Source organism: Diuraphis noxia, unplaced genomic scaffold, assembly GCF_037042655.1.
Source record: "Diuraphis noxia isolate RWA-SAM2 unplaced genomic scaffold, SU_Dnox_SAM2 contig0002, whole genome shotgun sequence".
In the NCBI taxonomy this organism is placed as follows: Eukaryota; Metazoa; Arthropoda; class Insecta; order Hemiptera; family Aphididae; genus Diuraphis; species Diuraphis noxia.
Window position 1 is genome coordinate 40,721,579 of NW_028301712.1, and position 12,114 is coordinate 40,733,692.

Below are 12,114 nucleotides of genomic sequence, written 5' to 3' on the forward strand. Positions count from 1 at the left end.
AAATAAAAAGGGCAAAGTATCCCCCCGTGTTTTTGTGTGCAGTACTATACTCTCTCCAGCGAGAGAACGCGTGGATTCTACGCAACCCCCCCGTGACACACTGCTATTAAAAACCGGTTCCCCTATGTTGCTTGAAACCCGTTTTGGTCGGTGCGTCGTGCGTGGCGCGTTCTCTCGCTGGACAGAGTATATTGTACTAAATATAATATGTAATACGAATAATGGACAAACGTATGCCCGGTTTAGCTGTTTTTACAAATATTGGATATACCATATAGCCATAAACATAAGTATACCTAACAATATTTATAGAAACTGTATTATATTGCATAATCTAACCTTTATACACCTATAACCTTGCTCATACGGCGGGCTCATACGCGCCTGATGCTTTGGTTCTGTTCGTGTACCTTTATAAAAAATAGCATTATCAATTTATAACTTATATGTAGAGAGCTAATTTTGAGTATCTATACTAAAATCTATTTTAATCAGTAATGTTAGATTGTAACTTGTAAGACTCGGTTATGACTTTATATGAGTATACATACTTTGTTTCACGAACTTCGGTCACTTTGGACTTAACCACTTAGGTGTACAATAGGTTATTGGCCTGTAGTATCGAGGTTATTATGTATATATCAAACAATTTAAAATTAATCCTTAACTTTAAACTTTAAAGGTAATTTAACCAATGTTGCTTTTTAATCGACAATCGTCGTGGATAATTAATATACTGTCTATACACTCCTCAAATAAAAAATAAAACGTAAGTTTATTTTGAATGGTATCATCTAATACTAAGACTATGTCAACTATAGGTCCTAAAATTATTTTTATTTATCAGATAAATTGACTGGACTAGGCATTCCGTGAGATTGTATGGTTGATCCAGTAGGAATAACTGTTAGTTCTGCTATCTATAGAAAAAATCAAACATAAATGATATAGAGCTGTTGATTCATCGAGTACCTATTGCACATCGAACATTCATATTATCTAATTATAACTTAAAAAACTAACTTCCACACTGGGATGCGTCTCCAATGTAGTGATCACCATGGCTGCTACATCTTCCGGTTTCAAAGCTGGTCTTGAACTAACAACCTGAGAAGATGGTCTGAATTTAGCAGTGATGAACATTTCCGTATCCACGCTACCCGGACTGATACTCTGAAATACAATTTTTCAAAATTACGAGTATCTATATACATACCTAACGTACAAGATAGTATTTACCAATACCATTAGCGTATATTGAAATAATTTTTTGGATGTAAGCTATAATAGGATAGCGACTAGCAAGTAATCTAACATCAAGAGGCAGTTATATAAATTTAATAGTTCATATGTCCTACTCGTCAGTTATTCGTCGATGTTGCTGTATGGTGAGGGGTAGATGGTAGATACTAGGGAAATGCTATCAGCGTATAAAAATTAATTTATACGTCATTATTGTAATTTCGGTGCCGGGGGGGGGGGGCTGTTGCCAACTAGGTCCCCTTTATTTATGTCACTAGTATATATTGTATAATAGCATATCAAATATAAAGTAGGTAAGAGATCAAAAAGTCCGTAAAATATAAAATAAATATTGATAGGGTGCTGAGGTATTTAAGTTCTCTTTTTCTATTTAACCGTAACAATATTATATTATTATGAATACTACCTATAATAATATTACGTATATATTATATTGTATACTTTTTTTCTTGATAAAAAACTAACCTGGAAAACACATATAAACAAGAATCTAAATTAAGCTTACACTCGGATGAAACTATACTATACCTCTTAATAAATTATAGCTCTACACTACAGATCAAATGTTCAATCTTAATATATATATATATATATCAAGCGGTTTCAAGTTCTTCTCCTGAAAGAGCCTTTTCTAAATTGAAGCTAATCAAAAGTAGATTGAGAAGTACTATGGGAGAAGATCGATTAGAATCACTTATGCTTATATCATGTGAAAAAGATATTAACATTGATAATGAAGAGGTAATAAAAACCCTTACAACGTATAGTACTGTTCTTAAAAATCTATTATAAAAGACAATTATTTAACGGTTTTTTTTTTTTTTAATTTTATAATGTATATATTAATTATATTTTATTATTACACTTTTGTTAAATTATATAATTAATTGTTATTTGTACCAATATAATCTTTTTTTGCAAATATAAAATGTATGAATGTTGATTATAAAATAAAAATTGATTGCTGTAAAAGGGGGGGGTAGCCCCCACTTTTTGGGTGTACATTTATAAAGGGGTAGCCTACTGAAATAATGCAAAAATAAAGTAAATAATATATGGGTTATATATTTATTTATTAAAATTATATTTTCTAAGTTAAAAAATCTGTAGTGTCTTTGGGGGGGTGTGGGGGGCTAAGCCCCCCATAGCTTAGGTTTCAAAGCGCTTAGGTAGGTGGGTGGGTATAAATTAATGTCCATTGCCACACCTAAAAAAAATTAGTTCGGCACCACTGTATATATATATATATAACAAACATAAGACCACTGCAGATAACTAATAACTAGGGCTGTGAATTTAATGCACTAAAAAACCTTAAAAAATGCATTAAAAATGTCAAAAATATGCAATAAAATATGCACTTAAAATGCAAAATATGCACTTAAAATGCAAAAAAAAGGAATATAAAATGTCAAAAATTATAGTATAAAATTTATTAAAAATGATTTTTAATTTAATTTTTATATTTATATTAATATTGGATACAGGATATTAAACATTAGTACAATAAAGTGTTTAAAAAGTATTTAAAAAAAAAATAAACTTGTGTAAAATATTATTTAATAAAATATAAATTTGACATAATATATACAGCCCGTGTAAAATAAAAAAAAATGTTTTCAAACAAATCAATTGACGGAATTTGATTAAAAATACTAAAAAATGAACTAAAAAAGCAAAATATGACCTAAAAATGCTAAAAAATTAAAAACGTCAAAAAATGCAAAAATATGCCAAATTAAAGTTTCATAGATGTATACGTTATTACATAATTCAAATTATGTACTCACAAAGCTATGTTCTACAATCACCAAAAAAAAATGCACTTTCCTATATGAATTCACAGCCCTACTAATAACACACGCATGTGGCATGCCCTGTGTGGGCTGTTGTCTTTCGAACAAAAATGAAAAAACTTTAGACTATACAGAACAAATTCCCCAGGAGTCAGGATAGCTCTTAACACATCATGGTTCATGCGCAACAACAGTTCCATAATGGCACTGAAATATCCCACTTAGATAAATGGATCCAAGACCAATTAAAAAAATTTTACCAACAACCAAACTCAGTTGAAAGAGCCGTTCACTATGAAATCAGTAGACGAACAAAGAACCATAGACTAAAACCTCGCCGTCTTCCTATCTCCAGGACCAACATCTATAGGTCATCTGAATCTGAACTCATGTATATACTCATTACTCTATATAGTTACACTTATATTAAATATATTACTATACTAATTATATAGGAACATGAAAATGTTTCAAAATTATCTTTTATTTTTTATTAATTTTATATTCAAAAATTATCTTTCTAATGTAAACAACAATTTATAAAGTTTAATTTATATTTGTTAGAAACCTTTGTAAAAACAAAAGAAAATTTGAAACCATAATAATTAATAAATAAAAAAAAATATTTTATATCAAATATTTCTGGTGGAGTTATGAAAATATACACTAGTATTATCGTCTATAATGTCAAATATTGAAAGGGATTACACTTAATTGCAATAGTTACAAAACACAATCCATGTGCTGAGTAAAATATGTATTTGATGGCTTAGTGCAACGCACGATTCAGTATTTCAAGTCGGTATAGATTAACTGATTCAAAAATTAGAAATAATCAGGTTTTGCTAAATTTAAAAAATTATATTTGACACCACATTATTAAGGGTTATGATTTATGATGGATAGAGACATTTTATTTTATATATTAGAATACCAGCTTTATATCTATCTATTTAGTTAGTGTTGATGATCGTTATGTAAGCATAATATTTATTATATTACCTTTAATAGGGATTAGCGATGATATTATTATATTATAATATACCTAATAATATTTTATTAGGGGTATTAGCAGGTATACACAATCACGGAGATTCGTATAATCGTATATGTAATCATACGTTTATAATATGATGGCGTTAACAGTTAGAAATAAAATTGATTTTAAATTCTTAAGTTACATAGTTCGAGCGTTTTAACTTTTAAAACGATTTAATTTTTTAAACCGTTTTAAAAGTTAAAACCAGTGGTGGCTCGTGAGTTTTTAATCAAATAGTGCACATCCAAAAAAAAAGCGGGTAAATCGTGGATGTCGCTCTGCTGTACAGTAGGTTACAAGTGGGTTACTGTAATGGACGGAATTAAATTTAAATCCAATGTAACAAAGATTGACAAACTTATAAGGAATCTTTTATTAAATTTTCAAATCTTAGATTTAAAAAGAAATTTTTTTATGAATTTCTAGCTTAAAATAATTTGCGAATTTTTATGATTTTTACGTATTTTGTCAAAATTCAGACTTTGAATCCTTATAAAAAAAATTGTGACTATGAATTTCTTTTATTTTTCAACTGCTATTGTAACAATATATTAAGAGCCTATTGTATTAAATTTTCAAGCTTTTCTACCCAACAAATACATTTTTATCGATATTAATTTTAAAATAACTAATAATGATCGACAATTTCAAATACTTATGAATAGTTCAACTTAAGTCAAACATTTTTGAAAATTGCATGGTGGATGGAATATATTACTTATATAAAGATTCGGTGAAAATTTCATGTATCTATGGTCATTTGTTTTAAAGTTACATCAAAAAGAAAAATCGATTTTGTCGAAAATTTCCAGTTTTTCTCTTAAATTTTAGTTTGTTTATCCTGATTATATAGAAAAATATTGAGAATCTTTTACTTTTGACCTCCAAAGTATCAACTAGATTCACTTTCTGATCGAATAAGGTACTGAAGTCAAAAATCGAAGCATTTTTACCGCCCCAAAACGCGATGACAGACACAAAAAAAAAAAATAAAAAAAAACACACATCATATGATTTAAAATCAATATACATTCATCGCTCCGCTCAGAATCTAATACAACCAATAATATATATATATATTATATAGACATATATATTTTTATAAATTGTATTAAATAACTGTCTAAAATTTTTGGTTATTTATCAATTTCCTTATATTGTTTTGAATTTCTTATAATGATCGATTAACATTATCGATTGATAATCGGAATTCAATAAACGATTGAAAGTAAAATTAAATTATAATGAAAATAATTCATTAAAAACAAGTTATTTGGTTATGCGTACAAAACGAATGTGCATTATGTACATCAATTCCATTATAACGCGGGTTGTGTGTATCGATTTGTTTTAATTTTTATACCATACACCGAAGCCGTTTCGTCGAGGACAATCGCCCGGTTATTTGGCCTTCGAAAAAATCCAATCCAAATATTATATTATTTCACAATATTCTGAATTTATAATTTTATATTTTGAAAAATAATCTTAATAACACTACAGCTGTATTATTATGATTTATCATTTATGTTTTCAATTTTTCTTAAGTTTGGGTAGACTGCAGTGCACTTATACACAAACCGCGCCACTGGTTAAAACGCTCGTAATGTGTAGTTTAAGGATTTAAAACCTATTTTATTTTAAATCTTTTTAACGCCATCATATAAACTTAGTAATAACTATGTGGGTTGTTAATACTCTAACGTATTGTAATCGTTGAGCTAGATTTATAATAAAAAGCTAATTTAAAAAAAAAACTATGTGGGTATATTATATTTGTTTGAGCAATTATAAGAATTATATTTTTGATTTTTTTATTTTATTTTTTTTGATTCCAACACTACCTATTATCAACTGAAAATATAACATTTTTAAAATAATGTCGTGTTTAATAGGGGACTGAGATTTCAAATATGTGTTTATAATATGTTTGGTTAAATATAGCTACAACCTGTTGTAATTAAATCACAGAACTCACCGATACTTTAATTTTTGAATTTACAAGACTAAGTTCGTGCCGAAGACCTTCACATAAAACAGTGATGGCAGTTTTAGAAGCGTTGTACATTTTGTGTGCGTAATACGGTGTAATGGAATGACCAACAATACTATATGAACAAAACGACATACTATTATTAATTATTATTATATAGATACCTATACGGCTATACGATTAAACATAATATATTATATGAATTATCGTTATCAATGTATAATTTATAAGTATAATACACACAAAATATGCATTAATACTATGCGAACAAAACAGCATTCATTTTATTCGATAATTATTAGATTGATCGGCAGGAGCTTGCTCTGCATTTTATTCCATACAATTATTTTATTATTAGGTAATAAACTATATTATAAACAATTACGCACCATAATATAATAAATTGCACATTTCTTACATAAAACCAATATTGCAAATCTTATGAGTATATAATGACGTTATGTCGTTATAGGTAGTATATGTAATTACATACATATATTATGACGATCATTAGATTATAATGTGAACAAACTATTTTGTTCTCACCATATGTTTATTGTTAAATGCTTGTATTGTATTTAGTATTTACCTGTTAATCTGAACAATGTGCCCGTTAATGTTGTTAGTAGACATCGATCGGAATGCTTCTCTCGAACATACGCATTGCGCCAATACATTTATGCTCATTAAAAAATTCCAATCTTTCAACGTACCGTCTGTTAAGTCCGTTGTAGATTATAGTGATGTACAAAAACATAAAAAAGATGTAAATACAAAAAAAAAAAACATACGTGAGTTCAGCTGTGTATATTTATATAGTAAGCACCAAATAAAGGTAACTAATACATATTATAATATCTAACTTATACAGGGTGTCCCGTGAGGATTAACCCATTGCGATATCATTGTAATAAGACTCACAGGGATAATAACTACAATCATTTCATATTTTAATTTATTTTAATGTTTTGGTAAAAAAGTTAAAAAATATATTTTTTTATTTAATTATTTCAAAAAAAATTAAAGATAGCCATTTTGTTGAGTTTATTTTTCTGAAAATATTGACGTTTCAAAATTTTATTTTCATTAATTTCCTGATTTTTAATATTTTTTTTAGTTTCGAGAAAAATTGCGAATTATTTAACACCGTAATGTTATCAAACATGTGACCCGCCGCGCCACGCCCATTCCTATACGGCCGGCCGAATAATTTCCGTGTTCCTAATAGCTATTAATTTATTGTTAAGTATCTTAAAAAATACTGCTGAGCATTTAATTAGAAATTACAAAAATTATTCTATATCTAGCCATTTAGGTAATACTGAAAAAGAGCAATAGGTATATTACATTTATTATTCGACAAGATATAATATTTTAGTTCAATGTTTATAATAAAGGTTCAGGTACACAACACGTGGTCAGCTGTAGCAGCCGGATACGCAAAAATACGTATCTAATAGCTATTGTTAATCTATGCAATGTGTATGTAATACAGACTTTGGTAAAATACCTTTTAAAAGTATTTCGAATACATATTCCGAATAGGTACTTAAAAAAAGTATTCCAAATATTTTTCGAATACTTTTTTTTAGCAGATTAAGTGATTTTTTATTAGATTTTAATAACAAAACTATTATATGTTCTTTGTTCTTTCAATTCAGTGACGCAACTACCTATGGTCTACTTTAGGGGGAGAGGGCTTAGACATTTATACATAACAGACATACAGTCTCCCATTAGTTAATTACTTATTTAGGGAACGCTGAAGTCATAATAATATCTTATCGTCGTCGTTAGCTCATTGGTACAAAATTGGAAAATAACATTACTGTTCTAATAAAAACAGAAGAAAACAAAATATTATATTATTATAAAATATATTGTATAGAAATATACATGTATACAACTATTACAACTTATACAAGTACAAAAGCAATTTCTTGGACGGAAAAAAAATGAAATTATTTTTAAAATGTAATTGGAGGTTAAAAAGTATTCCGGATATACTATAATAGTATTTGGAATACTACCAAAGTCTGAATTATAATAAGTGTTGCTTCCGTTTTTTTAATATAAATATATAATATATACATTTACAAATACATATTTTAAGAAAGGAATATTCACTAAAAAAAAAAAATTAGTTTGATGTTTATTTATATATATAATTTTTTTTTTTTTTTTTTGGTAAGGGAGGAGGGCGAAAAAAATAAAAAATAATTTTGAAACTGGGTGCGTATAATATTAAACGCACCACTGTTTGTACTGATTAAATTACATGGAGTTAGTGAAGGGTAGACTTTTAGATACCTAGTAAATATGAAGCATATTTGGAGCAAAAACTAACGATAATTTCCCTTTTAAATGTTATGACTGTGGTCGTATTGAAGATGTCTGTTTTGGAATACATATTTAAAAAGAAGATATTTAATAAAGAAAAATTAAGACCAATAGAAAAGAAAGATACAAATTCAGTAGCAAATAATATAAGTATGATATTATATATTAGTTGTGAAAAAGTGTTAATTTTTCAATTGAAAATACAATCAAAACAGTTGAAGATTCAAATTAGATTTTTTGTAACATTGATTTAAATTAGGCTAGTTGAAACAATACCTATTTTATATTTAAACTAGATTCTTTACACAGGAATCAAGTTAAAAGAAATTAAATATATTACTAATCATTCTTTCAAAAATTCAAAATCCGTTATTATTATTTGTTTCACCTATTTTATATGATTGTTACTCCGATAACAATTACATGAATAGTTGATTTAAATTTGGTGGTTTGATTATTTGCCGTGGGACACATGCTTAAGTATATTTAAATATGTTACTCACCCAACAGACTGCTTCGCATTATGATGCCAGCGTTGTTGACCAACACGCTGACGCCATTGAGCGCAGTATCCACCCATCCAAATACATCCTTTACTGCTCGTTCGTCGGTGATGTCGCAGGTCTTAGGATAGAAAATTCCTCGCTGGCTACCATCCGGAATTGTCATGACATCTTCTAATGAATTTGCTAATTTCTAAGTGGGTAACCAATATTATTTATTTATTTTTATTATTAATTGTAATATTGTGTAGTGCATGTTAGAATATAGGATTCATATATACACGGACCTATGTGTTAAAGAAGCGAACCAATGACGACTAAGATACGTAAAACAAAAATTAAAATAAGTGTCACGTACTTTAATTTACTCAATGGTCACCCACTAGGAAAATGTCTTCGTTTTTAAAAAATTTTTTAGAGCACAATATAAAATAATGATCAAACAACAAGGAAAATAATTATATATTTTTCACGCCTAAGGTTAGATTTTGACACACTCTAGTACTCTACTACCTTCACACTCTTATATAAACTTTCTCTCAATGACTCTCCTTTATGCATGTCACATATCCACGATCTTGTCATCTGCGATATCTCTTACATACTTTTTCACTGTCCCTCTCTGGCTCCCCAACGCAATATCCTTGCGTCCTAATTCTCTCTTTTAATGTCCCTTTTGACACCCAATCCATTCTCTCCTCACCAATTGTACCAATTACTATATCACTTATATCCTTCTTCAACCAGGCTGATTTAATAATTTTATTTATTTATTTGTAATATATTTTCTATCATTAATTTTATGTAGGTACTAAATTTATTACTCACTATATTTGTAATCATAAAATTGTCGAAACTAATTGTTAACTGCAAAGTTTCCTTTAAATAAAAAAAAATTATATATTATTTGGGGTCAGCCACCTTTGTCCTACACCTCCACTTTTCTCAACTCTCTTCATTTTCTATGCACACAGCCAACAACCCTTACATCATTCTCAATATCAAACTACCTCTTTTTTGATCTTTCTCTTCCTTTTTTCCCTTCAACATTCATTTTCATAACTACTCTTACTGCTATTCCCTCTAGTTTTTGTATACCTACCTATATACAAATACCTACATTTTAACATTGACTATATGTTGTCAGTGTAGAGGAAACTACCTCAAGCTTTGTCGACTGTACGTCCAACCCGACTACGTTTAGGCCGTGTCGGATCAGCTCTACTGTCGTGGCCGCTCCAATGCCCGATCCGGCACCTGTGACGACCGCGTTTCTACCTTTCCACTGGTCCATTTTAATATACTGCAAACACGTTAACAGAAATATTATAATTATGTTGCACAAAGAGTTAAATTTATATTTTCTACAATACAAAAAACGAGTTTTTAATATTTTCTAGGTTCAAACTTCAAGTAGGTATCGACCGAACGCGAGATAAAATATAATATATAGGTAAGATATAATAGTGTGGTTTTTCTACGATGTAACGCAGCCGATGGGTAAATATTATCAGTGTCTCTTTAACAAACATGTATAGGTACCTACTAGTTTATATTATACTAATTTGATCAATAACAAAATCGGAAAATATAAATTAATACCTAATATAATATTTTAAACTTAAAGCTACTTTTTTTTTTTTTTAATCAAAAACCACTCGTTTAATATAGGTCACAGTGGTAATAATATTGTGTTCTGACATTAATTTGAATCGCAAGTCGTTTAAGCCTTAATATAATGATAAAGCTTTATTTATTCAAATAATAATGATATTACCTGTCACCTATCATAAACATACCTATATACACGGCGATTATCAAAAACTATATACACCCTGGATACAGTAGGAACGGTAGGTAATATAAAAAATCATTTTCATTTAAAAATTTAATATTACCTAATCATTTTTCGTCTCAATATCTATTGTAATATACTGTAGGGATGTCTACAAGTATAATAATATATAAGTCTATATAGGTATTTCTTTCTCGTGTGAACAGTACACTTTAATATTCAATGTTTCAACATTTAAGGTTTGTAAATTCATAGGTATACCGTATGTCCGTACCTATACATGTTTCCAGTTATTTTTATTTTTATTTATGTATAGCAATGTACCTATTATGAAATTTAAACCCTAATATCCACGAACGAATTACTGATTCACTATAATTAGGTAGATAGCTATAGGTCACGAATAATGAATAATCAATACCTAAGTAATTGATCAGTAATATTGAAAATGAATCACTCTGTAATTACTAATTCGTACGACTTTTATCTAGAAACTTTAAAGTCAATTCATGAAGACCAGAATGATAAACCACAAGGTTATAAGCCACCGGTACTTAAAGCGCTTCGGTGGCTTACATAGCAAGTTAAACTTAATCTATTCTATTCTGTGAACTTACTACATGCACGCATCGTAATAATATTGTATATTTAATCACAATTTATGATATTAGTTATCTTAGGTAAGATTTTATAATAAATATCCATTATTTTAGATATGGTGATTTGTTAAATATTATTTCTTATTTTTCAAGTGATAAAATTACGACTTATATAATTAAATGCAATTATGCTAGTAACGTGTATGATCGTATAACTATATAACATTAATATTTAATAGATCATAATTTCATATTAATTGGGATTTTTTTATTCATTTTTAGTTAAAAATATATTACTATAAATCATAAAACACTGATAACTACCTACCTATATATGCATACACTAGTAGATACACTATGTCCTATACCCTAATCTATATTTATTGAAATAATGGTGAATTGTTTGCATGTTGTACCATAAGAATTATTTTGAAAATATATTTTTTGACGAGACTAAAAAAAATTACCTATAACTCACTTAAAAATTAAAATACCGAAAAAAAGACCCTTTCAACAAACCACAATATGCCTCCGATCAGAATTGTTTTACGTATATAATGATTTATCATTGAATTCAAAGTTAATACATAAAGACACTGTGACAGTATAAGAGACATACTTTACAAAATGACAACAACTGTACAGCAGTGACATATTTACTGGAGAGGGTATGATTTGGGGATGGATTCTTCCCATGATTTTTTTTTTTTGTTTTCTGCAGCTTGAGAATATGTGTGGTTCAGATGAGTATTTATAGAAACATCCCACTGCATTAGATAGTTCAGT

The 12,114-nt window shown here is 28.3% G+C and overlaps 1 protein-coding gene across 4 annotated transcripts; it reads right to left on the reverse strand.

Moving 5' to 3' along the window:
• Positions 1–756: 756 nt before the first annotated feature.
• On the reverse strand, positions 757–10,650 carry LOC107164395 (farnesol dehydrogenase-like). Of its 4 annotated transcripts, none has more exons than XM_015512206.2 (7): positions 10,537–10,650; positions 10,097–10,237; positions 8,935–9,127; positions 6,681–6,807; positions 6,077–6,206; positions 1,024–1,173; positions 757–920 (listed from the first exon to the last, which is right to left on the reverse strand). In XM_015512206.2, the coding sequence occupies exons 2-7, from the start codon at positions 10,226–10,228 to the stop codon at positions 837–839; spliced, it is 816 nt and encodes a 271-aa protein (XP_015367692.1). In that variant the 5' UTR covers positions 10,229–10,237; positions 10,537–10,650; the 3' UTR covers positions 757–836. The 4 variants fall into 4 exon arrangements, with proteins under 4 accessions (XP_015367692.1, XP_015367693.1, XP_089077827.1 ...); XM_015512207.2 differs by having other exon boundaries at positions 10,481–10,602; XM_089221701.1 differs by lacking the exon at positions 10,537–10,650 and having other exon boundaries at positions 10,097–10,470.
• Positions 10,651–12,114: the final 1,464 nt, after the last annotated feature.